Below are 16,536 nucleotides of genomic sequence, written 5' to 3' on the forward strand. Positions count from 1 at the left end.
ATAGGACTTTAGGACTTTTATTTTCTTGATACAAATATACAAGACATGTCTGCTGCTAAACTTAGAGGAACCCAAAAAAAAAAAAAAAAAAGAAGGTAGGAGAACAAAAAAGAAACAACCCACCTCTCAAAACCATTTTGTTTTCAAAAACATTTGAGAAAAACAAGTTCCAGGGGTATGTCTGGAAATATGCAGCTGAATTAGAGATAATCACCAAATAAGCACTGCCTCATCAAGGCCTCCAAGCAGAGTTTAAAGCAAGCCATGTAGTACTGCTGAAACAGACCAAAGTAAAATACTACAGGAGTTAAAACAAGGGTTTAATCTAGAACATTTAATAAACAAAAACATTTCAAATAAATTGAAAGATGCATCCTTGTTACCACCTGCGTACATCCAGGGGTTCCAATCACTGCACCCAACTGCACTGATGCCTATGTATAACATAGGAGAAAAAGAAGCAAGCAACTTAGTTCTTCACCATGCGTTTCAGTGGACTGAAGATCAGACCCTCCTATTACTGTTAATTTACACCCCAGTTGCAATCTGCTTCCTCTGAAGTAACTGAAGCCCATCTGTATTACAAACTCATTTACAAAATATTTACAAGTCTGGTTTGAACCACAAACTCAACTGTTTTGAGAAAAAACCTAAATCTAAAAGACTTGTGAAAAAATAGCGAAGTGGACAGTCCTAGATCTTAAAACAGGAACACAGGACCTCCTTCATTTTTGCTACTGGTGCTAATAGCTTGTTAAAGGTCTTTCCAAGCTAAATGATCCTATGATTAATCAAAATAAATGGAATAAAAAAAAATCACACTTACTGGCATTAGGTAACAAAGCCTTCCCATGGGATTCTTTGGCTTGTCTGATTCAAAGCGAGCACAGAACATCGACACCTCTAATCTTCCCTGCCTGTTCCTGCCTTGTAGCCCTTCTCTTTACAGGGATTCCTTAGTCAACAAGCCATCCAAAAAATCTGATGAAAATAACTGTTTCCTTGACACAAGTAATACACTCCTGAGGTTTGGCTCTGCTGGGTGAAAGGTGCTGCAGCACCTGCAGCTTTTTTCAAATCACAACTGGACTGGGTTAGCTGCCACGTGGTGCAATCTATGGTGTACAGCTCAAACAAAGCATTATTTTTCCTCTTTGCCTTTAGTCTTTCTGTAGACCATCTCTCGAAAGCTTGCAAGGATCTTATTCTCTCGTTTCCTCCTCTCCTCCTGGTTGAAGGATGCCAGAGCTCTCTTCTCATCTGCGCTGTAGATCTGGTTCTCTTTACGCAGACGCACAGCTTCCATGCGGCGATGTCTGCGGGGGGGAACACAGGGCACATCAGCATGGGCAGAGGGGTGTCAGTGCCCTGCCACAGCTCGCATCCACTAACTGGCCTGAATGTCTTCAGGGGCTTTAAATAAAGATACTTAAGTACTAAGGCCTGAACAACAGGCTCTGAGCCAAAGTTGACCTCTAGATGAACCTTCCAACAAAATGTTATATTTGTATCCACTCATTAATGTAATATGCATACCATTAGTGAAATATGTAGTGTGATAAGAATATATTTATCTTTCTGCATTTAGAAGCCAGACAAAGGCATGAAATCAGACAACTAGCCTTGTTTGAAGGTATATGATCAAAGCCAACTTCTTTGGTTCCTCCTCGAGCCCTGGCCAGGCTTTGGGTGGAACCCAAGAGGAGGATGAAACCAGACATTTTTGCACTAGAAGTTGTGTAAGCTTGTTTATTCTACAGTCTAAAAGGTGGGCCCTCTCACAGCAAAGATGGAGGCCTCGCCTACAGGTGGACACACCACGTAGGAATTCCCAGGAATGGTTCTCCAATCCTTTGCTGTGACTGGGGCTCCCTAGATGATGTGTAGATCTGCATCATGGTAAAGTAATAGTCTAACTGGTGATGTATCTTTCTTAATCACGCTAGGCAATCTTTTGCAGTAATGATTAGGTGCATTACTTAGCTTGTCCTTTGTAATTCTTTGCAGTTTTGCACTGTAGCAAATTACACTGACTCCTTAAAGTTGGTATCTGCATCTTTTGTGCTGACCTTGCCAACTGGCAAAACAGGTACACCTATACTAGATAATCCAAACTGCACACTAACCTTCCCAAGAAGGAGCATGGCAGAGCAAGGAACTGATTTGTGGGGGTGTCTGCTCTCAGGCAGTCAGTCAGAAGCCTCCCCTACCCCCAGGGTGTCAGCCGCTGGCTCACCAAAATTTAAGTGAGATTCTTGTTGGTCATTGAGAAAAAAGTGCAGCCAACCTCTCACACATTGATTTATCTCCTGCTGAAGGGCCAGCACATTCCCAGGGCTGTCCACACAGACCACCTTTGAGCCACCTGACACAAGCACCTCCTCATTTGAAATAATAAGAAGAGTATTGCCTGGAAAGAACTTTTGCTCTTGAGGAGAAAGTGTCCTTGAAAAACTTACTATTCCATCTCTAGCAATGGGGTGTTTAGTGTAGATTATTGCAAGCACATAGAGCACCTTCTCCTCCATGCTTGCAAGTAAAGCTTGGAAGCAGTCTTCCGTTCAGCCAGCAGAGAAAACAGCTCTTAAAAATTCCACTGAACCATTGCCATCATGAAAACCATACCTGCTGCCACTCATGACATAACCAGAGCTCTCAAATGATGCAATCTCTTCACTCGTCAAGCCGATTTCACCTCTGCGGGGAATGCGTTTCCCTGCTTTTACGTACTCTGCCATGGCTGCACCTTCGCCGGGCAGGAGGGCATGTCCATAGCTAAAAAACCAAAAGTGGTCATTTCAACCAGTTTCAGATAGAGAGAGTCTGAGCTAAACATCCAACTTCCCTGTTCACTGTTATATACAGCTGCATTTTTAAACACTTCCTCATTCTTTCCCACATATTGGCCTGTTTCTTCCTTATGGCAACACTAGCAACAACATCTTAAATTATCAGCTGAGTTCATTCTGATGAGACTACGAAGTCACAATACTGCAGACCATTAGAATAAAGGCAGTTACAATTGATTTTCTAGGAATCAAGGCTAAAAAGCATAAATCAGACTTTTCTACCCAAATTCAGGCCAGGGGAAAGTCTAACACCATTAGCACTTCTGTCTGTGAGTTTCTGGCACAGCGTTTCTCCCTCTGCATGCTTTATTGTTGCAACAGCCCTTTTGAGCAGTAACTTTCACACTTGATTTACTTGATTTGATCAAAGTACCATTAGAGCTGGCTACTCACTTCAAAGGCCTGTCATCCTGAGACGCATGAGTTTTGGGAGCCTCAGGTCCAATCAAACTATCAGCTTCAGTATTTTCTGCAACAATCAAATAATGAGGAAGATTAATCTTGTGCCCATTGTTCTTTGTTATCCGAAGTGTCAGCAACACCTAACAAAGAATTCACAAAAAGGACATCAAAAAGTTTCCACCCAAGTTTAAAGTCAGGTGAACCTACTTGACCTCTCAATCCAGAGATCATCCCCTTGAAGGACTTCATCATCGGAATCTTCGCTACTTGAATCACTGGATTCCTTCCTGCTCTTCTTAGCTTTCTTTTTCTTATACTTCTTCCTGTGACAAAGCCAGACAGACATGCTATTTACCAAAATTTAAGCTGAAAGAAGGTGCTTGGAATCATACTCAATTCGTTTCTCAAGGCAACTTCTGCCTATAGGAAGACTGGCTGTCTGCTATGCTTCATACAAAATACTTCACAGCAAAACCAAGACATATATATGTCCTGTTATGACTTTCATAGAGTGTTATAAAGTGGCTCTACAGGGAGTTGCTTGTGCTACACAATTGTGTAGACGTAAAGAAAATGCATCAAATTAGTATTATTTGCCAGCTCTTGCAAATCACCGAAGGTCCTCCGGCTCCCTCCCAAGGCCTGCAAAGAAAATTGAGTTGCTCTCCAGCCAAAAGCAGCCAGAATGACACATAGCAACCACGACACTTACTTTTTGGTCTTCTTTTTCCTCTTCTTGCTTTTCTTTTTATCCTCATCTGAAAAAAGAAAGCGTATCTGTTATCAAAAACAGATGATTAGCTATAACTAAGTAGTTTACTGCACTGTGAATAACATGGCATACCTTTTCCAGCCTCAGTATTCATGGAGATGTAGGCTCTTAGACTCTCTCAACCCTAACCCTAAGCCTAACCCCATCACCAGGGGTGGTGGTCAAGATCAGAAAGATGTAGGAGCAGCACTGTTGGGGCCTTGCCAGGATGGCCTTGGCATGCCTTTTCCAGCCCCAGTGTTCCTAGAGCTGTAGGCTCTTTGATTCTCTCAACCCTAATCCTAAGCCTAACCACTCCCCTAACCACTCCCCTAACCCTTCTGCTAAGAATTACACTAACCACTACCCCTACCATTAACCTAACTACTACCCTAACCACTACCATAACAACTACCCTAAGCCTATTCCCACCACTAACTGCCTCCACCAGAATGCCGGAGTACACACACGGATGGGACTTGTTTATACTGGGAAAGCGTTAGCAGAAAGCTCCCTGCAGTATTGGTCGATATGAGAACATATCAAACAGATCTCTGGCATGAGAGGCCCAGTGGATGCTGAATTCAGAAATCCCATTTCCTGAGGCCAGACTGCAAGCTGAAACCCTCTTATCTTACCACTGGAGTTCTGCTCAGACTCTGAGTCACTGTCGCTGTCCTCAGAATGTTTCCTGCGCTTTCTTTTGGACGCTTTACCTTTTTTCTTTTTTCTTTTCTTCTTTTTCTTCTTTTCCTCTGGAATGTTTTTAAAGATAACATTAGATAACTAAGAAAATCTAGTTCCATGTATTCCCTGATCTTCCCAAAGAAACGCTCTCCTTTGAGCTGGAGCCCACCCTACTCAATTCCACCCATCTAAGCCAGGGAACCTCCTGCAAGCACCAGCAGCAGCAGATTCTAGGCTACAGTAGCTTCCCATTTTCAAAAAAGCTGTGCAAGCCAAACAAAATACCTTCTGAGCTAGAATCTGAAGAACTACTCTTAGATTTTGCCTCTTCATCTTCTACTGGTGTGTGCTCATCGGAACTGAATAAAAATAACAGTTTACTATTTAACATCTGTTCTGTTGTACTCGAGACCAAAGGTACACATATGACCATACACATTTTGAGTCAATCCTTGCAAGGGAGCAAAAAATTAAAGAGCTAATTTAGCCTGGGAACTGCTGTCAGAACCACAACACAAAAGTCACCTGATCTACAATAAATCACATATTGCATAATTGGTATATTGGAATTATTTGGTGAAAAAAAAAAGTAGTAATCTCATGATGTTGTTTTAGAAAGGAACTGATACAATAAATATTGTGGCACCATGACTAGCGCAGGGATAAAGCATTTTTGTAAACTGAACTAACATGTAATCGGGATTATAAAAAATATGAAGAAAGAATATGGCTTACTCGGGGTCAGGAACTTTTGGGGACAGCCCCCAGACTTCAGGTGCCCCTAGTTCTCCAATTCTCTCTCTCTCATTGAGTCTCCTGTAAAGGAAAACACCACCACTGACGCCTAGTTTGCAACACCCAGTACACAAACATTTTAAGTCCTACACGTTAGTGTTTCTAATCGCCTAAAGCAGCTACAGTAAGGAAAAGAAACAGCCAGGAGCAAGGAGCAAGCTCGCAGGCCGGGAATCTGGCAGCAGAGCTCCGCACACTGCAGAGGATCGGCGGTAGCAGGTGTTAACCCCCTTACAGCGGAGCCCCGTCCCGTCCCCCCGGGACGGCCCTGTCCGCGGGGAACGCACGGAGAGCCCGTGAACAGACCGTATAGAACTAGGCCTGGCCGTCCCCCCAACACCCCCAGGCCCCCGCCCGCCCCTCCCGGGAGCACCGTCCCTTCCGCGCAGAGCGGGACCCGGCAGGGCAGGCCCGACCCCACGCCGGCGCTCACCTCTGCCGCAGGATCTCCTCCTTCTCCTTCTCGTAGTACTCAGGCCAGCCCTTGCCGTGGTGGTGGTGCCCGTGGTGCGCGGAGGAGCGCGGCGCACCGGGCTCCGGGACCGGCTGCGGCTCCGTCGGTGGCTCAGGCGCCTCGGGCCATTGCGCTCGCGGGACCGGGACCGCGACCGGGACCGGGACCGCCACCGGCGGCCGCGGCGCTCGGGCTGGCGGCGCTCGGGGAGCGGGAGCGGGACGCGGGCGCCATGGCGGCGGTGCGGCGGAAGGGCCGCTTCCGGCGGCTTCCGGCGGCTTCCGGCGGCTTCCGGCGGCTTCCGGCGGCTTCCGGCGGCTTCCGGCGGCTTCCGGCGGCTTCCGGCGGCTTCCGGCGCCCTCCCGGCGGGGCGGGAGCGGGGCGGGAGCGGGGCGGCCCCGCCCGCGGGGTCACCGCCCCACCCGCCCGGCCGGCAACGCGGCGGCGGTCGCGGCGGCGGCGGCTCCCTTTGTGGCCCGCGGCAGCCGCCCGGCAGCGATGGACGCGTGCGCGGCGGCGGTGGAAGGTGAGGCGGCGGCGGGGGGCGAGCCGCGGGCGGGGGCGGTGGCGGCGCGGACCCGGCTCCGTCACGCTCTGCGGGCATCAGCGCGGGGCCGCGGCCCCGGGAGCTGTCCAGGGCGACCCGGGAGCAGCACTGCCCCGCGGACAGTTCACCGTGCCCCGGTGGGGTTCCCCTTCCTTGCCCGGGCCCGGTGCCGCGTGACACGGCCCGGCCCGGGCAAGGCCCGGTTTCGAATGTTCAGCCGTCCGGCACCTCCCAGCGCGGCCTGACGCGGCGTTGCCGCCGGTCCGGTGGCAGCGTGTCATGGCAAGACTGGCAGGACTAGAGGAAATGGCCCGAAGTTGGGTCAGGGGAGGTTTAGGTTGTGTATTAGGAAAATATTTTCATGGAAAGGGTTGTCAAGCACAGGAATAGGCTGCCCAAGGAAGCGGTGGAGTCACCATCCCTGGAAGTGTTAAAAAACCTGTGGAGATGGCACTTAAAGACATGGTTTAATGGTGAACATGGTGATGGTGCTGGGTTCACGGTTGGAGTTGATGATCTTAAGTCTTTTCCAACCTTAACCTTTATCTATGAAGACGATACAAATGATGTATTCAGGTAAGATACCCACTCTCCCTCTTCTGTGAGTGCCCTTCCCCCTCAGGTTTGACCATGTTGCCACGGAGCTTAAAAAATCCCCGAGTTTCTGCTCAGCCCTGGGAAGTGCAGTGTAACATCGCTGGGTCGGGCCAGCTCTGTGTAAACTGGGCGTCTTGGACAGCTCCTCCACCCTGGGAAGCCCATGCTGGTTTATGCTGTCTAGAAATGATGTCAGGGTATGTCAGTCTCTTTTTCACAAATGAAACAGTATTTTAGATCTCAAACCTATCATAAGCAGCATAAAAAATCTGTAAGATGGAGGAAGCCTATTTAAATTGTGTATTTTTTTGGATGCAAGTAACCACGTGCAGAACTGGGAGGGAAAAGTTACCAGAGATTGCCCGTGTGTGTTGCTCGTGTCTGTGTGAGGACAGCCCAGTTTCTCCCTTCTTGGGGTGCTGTGCTTATTTTGGCAAATAGAGCTGAATAAATGATGACTAAAACATCTGCCTCGAGAGCACTCTGCACCTCTATTACCTAATAATATAAGGTGACTTGAAGTGCTTTTGTACACAAGTTATATAATGCCCATGGAGTACATAACAGCATCTACAGCAACTACTAATGTCAATAGAAAGGATTGCTGGACTCTTAATTCAGTTATTTGAGGCTTTATGTAATGGGATTGGCAGGAAAAATACTTTCAGAGAATTCTTCAAAGCACAAGCAGTGGAAATTAGTATTTTAGAGTCTTTCAGAAGCAGTGATGTTTTATTTGAAATTCCCACAGTGGAAGAATATTTCTGTCCTTAAAGGTAGTCTTAGGATAACTATTGAATTTCAATTTTATTGAAAACCCTTAACTGTTCTGCTTATAACATTTAATTTATTTTAATGTAAAATACATGTTTTCATGATGGAGAATGTTACTTTGTCTCTCAAATTTCAGCTCTTTAAAAGAATTTTCTATTCTCACAAACTGGATTTTTAAAACAAAAGAGCTCCTCAAATTGCTTAATTGAAAACTCGTTACTGAACTGCATACTTTTTTGTCTTCTCACAAAAGCCTGCACATAAATGTCTTTAAATTTGTACTTCGTATTTTCAGAGCCTCCATCTCAGAGTTTTTTTGATCATTTTTATACATCAAAATAAAAGTTGCTATTGTGTGTCTTACTTATTTTTTCAGTTCCAAGAATACCAAGTTTAGTTCTATATCCTAGATGTTTCTTGTCAATATCTTAGATAAAATGGTTCTTTTATATTGTTATTTATATTGTAAGGTTTTTTGTGACTTGAATCACCAAACACTTTCTAGGCTTATCTTAAAATAAAAGTGGAAAAAACAGCCCCCAAACTAGGAGATGCATGCTGACAAAAAAATGCACATTGAAATTCAGCTTTCAGGTGCAGGAAGATGACGGCAGCTTCCGTCAAATTGGTTAAGCTGGGGAGAGCATTAGCTCTGTCCTGACTGTGGCAATGTGACAGTGGGGTTCAGATTTTATATCTGACAGAAGGAGTTGCCATAGAGAAAAGCTGCTGCAAAAAAGGTAAAAGTCAAGGAGATGGTGCAGCTCTCCCAGAGGCTTTTAAATCAGCCAGCATTTCTGTGCCTAAGAGTAAGTGGCTCAAACCTGATTTTTGACATCTGGTGACACCTCAGGAGCAGGGATCCTTCCAAGTCAGTGCTCATCTGTAGCTGTAAATTCTCCTGTTAGTTACTTAGTATTGGAAGAGGCAGTGAGGAGAAGAAAAGTCCTTAAAGCTGGAGGATGAAAGGCTAAGAAATTTTTAAATTTGGACCATCACACATTTATAACACACATTTTTGGAGGAAAAAAAAAAGCACTGGATTAAGTATTAAAACAATTGCAGTATTTTTAAATTTAATATAGCCTCCTGTGTAAAAATTACTAAGAACCTGTATCAAAGGAGAAAAGAATTGACGGGTCATATGAGGAAGAAAAGCCTGCCTTTTCCCTGATGAGTGTTTTCTATTATTTATTCTCCTTCAATTGATTCTCTGGGAAAACCTATAAATAAACAAAAACTGGGTTTGTAACATTTAAAATCTGAAGGCTCACTTCAAAAAGGCACTTCTGTTACTAACTATACAAATACAGGTGATTTTCTTGCTAGAAGAGCTCATAAACCTGGGCAGGAGCATTTCATTGCTGATTTATGTAGTGAAGGAGTGCAGTAATTTCTGCCACTGACTGTGGCCTGTACATATTTTTGTTGAATTTGATAGGACATTTGTTCTTGTCAAAGTTTTTGAATCTTAAGAAAAAACAGGAACCCCTGTGGTTCAAGTCCACAGACTGCATAGGGGGGGGAAAAAGGAACAGATCAGTAACTGAAGATGAAAGATATCTTATATGATCTTGGTGTTCTTCGAGCATCCCTGAACAGCGACAGGTTCCAAGAGGCCACACTGTGGATGTGTCATTTTGATGGCCACATGTCGAATGTGCCGAGAGTCGCATTTTGTCAAACGTACTTTGTGCCAAAGCTGTGTGTGTCTGTACAGCTGCTGGCAGAGTCTAACACGTGTCACTGAGGTGCAAAAAATTCCAAATAAATGCTCCTGCAGCAGGAGGAAGGGTGTTCAGGTTTGGGTTTCAGCTCGCCTCGGTGCTGGGCGGACGTGCCGGCTACGCCAGCGTTGGTAGGGCAGCGCCAGGTGCCCGCGGGAAGGAAATGATAGCGGGAAATAGCGTCTCCACGGCCTTGTCCACACGGTCAGCCGTAAGGTAGGTGTCGGGGGTTTACTGCCGCCTCCGCCCGGGACACGGAGCGCGGGGGAGCCGGGAGCCAGGCGGGAATTGCCAAGGCCGCAGCAAGGCCCGTGTGCGGGACCCGAGGCGTCCCAAGGCCTGCGGTGGAGCAGGGTCGGGGCCACACACTCGGCACCTCGGGGTCCGCAGCCGGCCTCCTGCAGGCGGAGGGCGGTGACGCAGGCGGTGCGTCCCAGCAGTGTCCGGGGCCCCCGGAGCGCCGAGCGCCGCGGCCGCGGGGGTGCCGGCGGCGGGAGAGCGCGGGGCGGGCCCGGCCCGGGGGCGGGAGCGGCGGGAGCGCGGCCCGGCCCCCCCGGCCCGAAGGTTCCCGAGGCCGCTCGGGTCAGAGCCGAGGGCAGCGCGGGCAGCGCCCCCCGGCGGCGGCGCGGCGGGTGCCGGCGGTGCGGGAGGCGGCGGGGCCGCGGCCGGAGCGCGGCGCAGGTAACGGGGGGAACGTGGGCCGGGGGCTCGGCTGTCCCTCCGCCCCGCTGGGGACTCAGCACGGCTCGGCGAGCAGGGAGCGGCGGAGGGGCCGCCCGTTAGCCTGGGCCCGGTGCCGCTAGGCCGCTGCCGGGCCCTCCGCTGTCAGCGCCGCCGCTCCCGCTCGGCCTCCGGCCTCGGGCCGGCCGCTGCTACCCCGGCGGCGCCCCGCTCGGAGCGCGCGTTCTCACGGTCAACCCCCGGGTCGCGGGGGAGCCGGGCGGGACGCGCTCCCGGGCTGGCGTGCGGCGGCCGCGGGCTCCGGCCTCGGCGTCTCATCCGGCCCGGCCCGGCCTGCGGAAATAAAGTTTTACGGGTAAAATTAGAGCCCGTGACTCGCTGTTCTGTATTTTGATGTTGTTTTTTGCAGTTTATTGGGGGGGCTTGAATGGGCAGTGCTGACAGATGGGTTACTTTGACTTAGCAGATCTGTTTTGTTACGGTGCTGCTTCAGTATCTCGGTTTGAAATACAAAGCCGTGCAAATATATGACGTGGGATCAAAATAAGTTTATTTTTTTGGGGAAGGAAGTGTACTATCCATAGCGTTTTCATTAACTCAGTTGACTGGTAATATACAGACACACAGGTTCTGCTGTCTGACCGTAAATAACTTCATGTTATTGCACTTTCTCATGACAATTTACAGAATATTTCACAATTAAAAAGAAATGACTAATAATGTTTAAAGCTGCTTGATGGACCCAAAACTTCCATCTTCTTGGTTTTATAATTAACCCTATTTGCTGTTGCATAAGGTAAGGTGGTGTTGCTCTGTTCCCCACCTTGTAAGAACAGAGGATATATTCAGAATTCCACTTACCTTGTGTAGAAGGTGAAAGGACAAACAACAATAAGAAACAAATTTGCGGAGTGCAGTAGCACATAATCTTCTGAACAGTATCTCAGGTCTGTTTTTTTCTAAAGAAAGAATAGACAGTAAATATGTGAATGTTCTCATGCAGTTAAAACTGTAAATCTGCATTTTTACTAATTTGATATCTTTTACTTTCCCTTTGTAGGAATGGAGGGGAAAAAACTTATTTCTGCAACAGACACGCAGTATTCTAGCGTGCTCCTTCAGTCTTTGAATGAGCAACGTGGCCATGGACTTTTTTGTGATGTTACAGTCATCGTGGAAGACCGGAAATTCCGAGCTCACAGAAACATTCTTTCAGCCTCAAGCACTTATTTTCACCAGCTTTTCTCAGTGGCTGGTCAAGTGGTTGAACTGAGCTTTGTAAGAGCAGAAATTTTTGCAGAAATTCTTAATTATATTTATAGTTCCAAAATAATCAGCATTCGATCTGATTTACTTGATGAACTGATTAAATCAGGGCAGCAGCTGGGTGTTAAATTCATAGCTGATCTGGGCATACCTCCGGCTGAAGGCAAAAATGTGCTAAGTGAGGTGAAAGACAGTGCTTCAGAAACTTCAGCTTCTAGTCCAAATCAAAGAGATGCTGAAACGCAGGTAACTGTAATCAGGCCAGATAGTCAAGAGGCAACAGATGGGATGCCAGTTATAACACAGTCATTCTCCTTACATGGCATAGAATATGAGACTACAAAAATTACAGTGAGTGATGAGGATGATGAGGATGATGATGTAATTTTTTGTTCTGAGATTGTTCCTCCAAAAGAATGTACTAAAGACAAAAATGCTGCAAGCCAGAACCAGCCTTGCTCAAGTCCAGCTGGAGCTTCTGACCAAAAATCCTGTGGCAGTGGTGGCTCTCCCCATTTGACAAACACCACAGCAGCTCAGAACCTCACTTTGTCTGCCAGTCAGCTAAGCCCAAACCAAACACAATCAGGTGCTGAATCACTTGTCTCGGCAACACCGCAGCATTTTACTCCTAATATCATTGTGCTAAACAAGCCTCTGCTTAACTCATCACTTGGTGCCAGCTCCTTGCATCAAACACATGTGACTCCTACAATTAATTTACTTGAGGAGAACCAGCAGCCACCCAATAATGGCTCCGTAACTGAAGTGGAAGCAACTGCTGTTGATGATGAAGAGGTTGTTGAAGATGATGTTGATATCATTAGTTCCTCTAGTCCTGGTTCGGTCAGCAGCAGCTCTTTGGTTCAGCAACCTGCTGTTCTTAAGGCAGTGAGCACTGAAGGAACAGGTGTACAGAAAAAACAGGTTGTTACATTTTCACAAGAGCCTTCTGCTAAACCTGGAGAATTTAAAATAAAAATCTCAGATGTCCTTTCGGGAAACAACAAAGAATTAAGTTCGGGTCTAGCATCAAAGAATGTGGCAGATGGGCAGAAAATCATAACATTAGATACAGCAACTGAAATAGGAGGCTTATCCACAGGCTGTAAGGTTTATGCAAATATCGGTGAGGATACCTACGACATAGTCATCCCTGTGAAGGGTGATTCCGAGGAAGCAGAAGCCAAGCCTGATGACATGCCCACAAAGTCTGGTGATGAATCTCCAAAGGGGAAACGCATGAAAGTAAAGCACGATGACCACTATGAGCTCATAGTGGATGGCAGAGTCTACTACATTTGTATCGTTTGCAAGAGGTCATACGCATGTCTGACGAGCTTGCGGAGACATTTCAATGTCCACTCCTGGGAGAAGAAGTACCCGTGTCGCTACTGTGACAAAATTTTTGCTCTTGCAGAGTATCGTACCAAGCATGAACTTCACCACACCGGGGAGCGAAGGTACCAGTGCTTGACATGTGGCAAATCTTTCATCAGCTACCAAATTACGGCCTCCCACATAAGATCGGTGCACAGCCAAGACCCTTCCGGAGACACCAAGCTGTACCGGCTGCACCCCTGCAGGTCCCTGCAGATCAGACAGTACGCCTACATTAGTGACCGCCCCAGCAGTGTCCCGGTGATAAATGAGGGGGGAATTGTCTATCGTGTTGGCTCAGGGAAGGATGGCACTGAAGGAACAACATCCAACCCTCCAGCTAAACAAATCACCTGGGATGACATTTTCGTTCCACAGGGAAATGAAACAATTTTTAAACAAAACCCATCAGAGGGAAGTACGGAATTTGAGTTCGTGATACCAGAATCTTACTGAAATGTTTTAAATGCTGGAAAAAGGATTCAGCGCAGGAGCAGTGCAGCTGTTTTAACTGAACTGTTGAAATTGCTGTAAAATCAAAGGTTAAAGTCAAAACAAGTTAACTTGTTCTACCAAGTCACCAAATGGTAGCACTTAGATGGACCATGTTAACTGCAGTGATTTGTGGAAGCAATTAATCAGAAAATTTACGTGAATAGAAAGTAAGACATTTCTAAGGCACTGGCAGTGTTTTCTGGTATGTTAAATTTGGTCAAACCATGAGGATTTGTAGCTTGAAAATGTACAATTCCTTCTAAAGAGCTAGAAATATTTCTAAAATAATTGAGGTATTTCCTGTACCCATACTTACCATGTAAACCCTTTCTTTCATGTTAGCACTTTAATGCTGAATTCTGTTTAGATGTTAACCAAGAAAACAGTAAGACTTTTTAGTCATAGTATCTTGGTCATGGAACCATTTAAAAAAAATAATCCCACAATTTGCATTTGTGAGCAAGGGGCCAAAATACATGATCCCCTACTACACTGGAGTAGTCTGTTTTTGAGCTAGCATCTTAATTCTGCTTTTATAAATGTTACATGTCTTCATGCAAACAGTCTGGTCAACAAGCAATACTCCATTAGGGCTAACTTGAACAAACTTTACTTACACTTGGCAGTATGGTGAGCAAAGTATTCAGTGTCCTGGACCATGATATTTTACTCTTTTTGCAAGGTAAAAACCAAACCCCACAAAGCTCCAAAGTGAAGAAGAGTAGAACACTTAGGAAGGAGATAATTTCACCTTCTTAAAGCGTGAGGAACATTGTTAGGTTTTCTTACTGCTGGAAAAAATTCCAGTAATTTGGTTGATAAAAAGTGCTGTTCCCTTTTTTTTCCCTTCAAGAAGAAGGGCTTCAGTCCGGAATTTTAAAATTTATGATAAAAAAATATATTTTTTTTTAGCTGAAGGCTTCTCACAACTATGAATTCATGTAAGTGCTGTACTGGTTTAGCACTGAGACTGCTGAGGATCTTGTATGCCTGTTTGTCTAGATCTTCAAGTGAAACAGGGATTTGGATTTCCCCCCCACACTTGCCCCCATATATACATTTTGGAAGATGAGGACTAAACCAACAACCAGAAAATACCCTTTATCCACCATGGCCCACTGTATAATTTCTCTGCAGCTGTCTAGTTGTCACCTGTTTCCAGGTTTGGGTTTATTATGTTGCCCTTTTAATCTCCTTGCAATTGGTGCCTGTTTAAGCACTTAGAAGATGAATTAGATATCCAACTTGGTCAGGAAATGGTAGATCTGAGAAAAACAGCTGTTTACTGGAGTCATAGTTTAGCATTTCAGAGTTAGTGACTTGTTGAATTTTTGTAAATGGTAATATGAAAACTCAAGTTCTAGAGGTGACTGAGAAAAGACTGTGGTGCATAGTACTAGTTATGGAAACCTTTCATTGCTTAAATTGCAGTTACAGGTTTCTCTTTTCTTTTTCATGTTTTAAGTGAGCATCTTGATTTTATGATTTTCAAAGTTAGAGGTTTTAGACATAGAGTACTCTAGACAGAAAGGTGCTTAAATAGTGCTACAGAGAAGATACCAGAAATCCGTGTGAGCAACGATGGGAGGAGGATTTATATACCTGGTGCATGTAGTGTTCAGCACTTCTCTTTTGTCAGCCAAGAACATGATATACCTGATTATTTCCAGATCATACTGCAGATTCCTTTGAATACAATGTGTAATGCTTTAAATGTGGGATGTAACTGTGGTGGCATTTCTGCAGTCAAACATTACCCTCATGTGACATGAGTGTGGATTGCCTGTGTCGGCACAGGCAGCTCGGCCACAGCTGGCTGGTGCTATGGTGGGGCTTCCTGAACTTTGTGATGAAACAAATGCAATGTTATTTTTGTTATTGACATGACACATGTTTAATCACGGAATAGTCTTGAGTTGGAAGGGACCCACAAGGATCATAGAGTCCAACTCTTAAGTAAATGGCCCGTATGGGTTATCTGGAATTAAGCATACATTACAAAGTGCAAAATTAAACATAATGGCTATCACTATTTGCTGCTGATATATTTAAAACCTTAAATTAAACTGTGCCTAGTAAAGGTCTCTTTTTGGAGGAAAACTGGAAAATTAGGGCTTTGTAACTATTTTTGCTAGAAGACTCGTGCTTGCATGTGTCTCAGGGTCTTCAGTTTTCCTTGGAAGTGATTTTTGATATCCAAAGTCCAGAGGTATGTAAAGCATTTTTTAAATTTCACTTCCAGTATTTATTGGTTTGGAAACATTTAAAATCCATTCCTTTAAAACTTTTTATGGGGCCATGAGTAAGCTTTTATATTTAGATTTCTGGCTATTGCACTTATATTTGTGGTTTTGTTTGTTTTTGTAAGCAGTTAACTTCCAGTTTAACTTAATGAAAAAACTTATGTAAATATTAAGAAACTGGCTTTGGGATAATGGAAGAAAAAGGTTGAATCTGACAAAGCATTTATATAGAAATTAAACATTTCAACAGACTAAGGTAGCAAACCTCACAGTCATTTATTGTGCATATAAAACCATTAACAGATCTGCTGCAGAATATGGTAATGGTGGCTGCATCCTCACTGTCTGGTTTTCTTTGGGGATTCATACCATAACATTCCACTATGTGAACTAAATAAATATTGAAATAACATCTATTGCTTGTTTATTTTGTTCTGTTAAGGCATGCAGCTTATAAAAAGATGCAGAAGCTGACAACTATATACATTGAATTCTGAGTTCTACAGCTATTGCCTAGGAAATGTTCTGCGTGAATCATTCCTTGGTTTTTCCCGGTCTGTGATGTATATAGTTGTACAGTCTTTCCTTAACATACTTTTTAAAGTTGTGTTCCACTTTTCATTAATCAATACGTGATATTAGTTCTTAGAGCTTTCTATGGCAAAAATAAACAAGTTTAATTCTAAAGATGGGTGTAGTATGTTTCTTTTTGATGGCAACTCAGTTTCTATAGTCTTAACATGTTTGTAGCTTCCTTTTCCAGGTCTTTGGGTGTGGGAGCTTTGGTGGGTCGGACGGTCGGGACGGACGGAGACGAGAGATCTCTGAAGTCAGATCTTGGAACATGTGGTTTATTGCAAAGGGTGTGGGTACAGGGGCACTGCTTAG

At 45.2% G+C, this 16,536-nt stretch overlaps 2 protein-coding genes across 4 annotated transcripts; one reads left to right on the forward strand and one right to left on the reverse strand.

Annotated features, from left to right (window-relative positions):
* Window position 1: 1 nt before the first annotated feature.
* On the reverse strand, window positions 2-6,172 carry LOC104694474 (NFKB activating protein). Its single transcript, XM_039572274.1, is given in 11 exon segments — window positions 2-1,316; window positions 2,626-2,775; window positions 3,243-3,318; window positions 3,459-3,574; window positions 3,964-4,009; window positions 4,641-4,757; window positions 4,975-5,048; window positions 5,425-5,505; window positions 5,918-6,020; window positions 6,023-6,133; window positions 6,136-6,172. Coding segments are annotated over 11 exon segments (1,086 nt in total). The 3' UTR covers window positions 2-1,141.
* Window positions 6,173-6,371: 199 nt separating this feature from the next.
* On the forward strand, window positions 6,372-16,335 carry ZBTB33 (zinc finger and BTB domain containing 33). Of its 3 annotated transcripts, none has more exons than XM_039572069.1 (2): window positions 6,372-6,464; window positions 11,325-16,335. In XM_039572069.1, the coding sequence occupies exons 1-2, from the start codon at window positions 6,437-6,439 to the stop codon at window positions 13,364-13,366; spliced, it is 2,070 nt and encodes a 689-aa protein (XP_039428003.1). In that variant the 5' UTR covers window positions 6,372-6,436; the 3' UTR covers window positions 13,367-16,335. The 3 variants fall into 3 exon arrangements, with proteins under 3 accessions (XP_039428003.1, XP_010405977.1, XP_039428004.1); XM_010407675.4 differs by lacking the exon at window positions 6,372-6,464 and adding an exon at window positions 6,561-9,799; XM_039572070.1 differs by lacking the exon at window positions 6,372-6,464 and adding an exon at window positions 10,229-10,264.
* The last annotated feature ends 201 nt before the right edge of the window (window positions 16,336-16,536 follow it).

Source organism: Corvus cornix, chromosome 4A (assembly GCF_000738735.6).
Source record: "Corvus cornix cornix isolate S_Up_H32 chromosome 4A, ASM73873v5, whole genome shotgun sequence".
NCBI classification, from domain to species: domain Eukaryota; kingdom Metazoa; phylum Chordata; class Aves; order Passeriformes; family Corvidae; genus Corvus; species Corvus cornix.

Bases quoted from the DNA above. Each gene is read 5' to 3' on its own strand.
- ZBTB33 (XM_039572069.1), top strand. From the start codon at position 6,437: ATGGACGCGTGCGCGGCGGCGGTGGAAG. The intron at 6,465-11,324 runs GTGAGGCGGCGG...TTCCCTTTGTAG, and splicing joins GTGCGCGGCGGCGGTGGAAG to GAATGGAGGGGAAAAAACTT.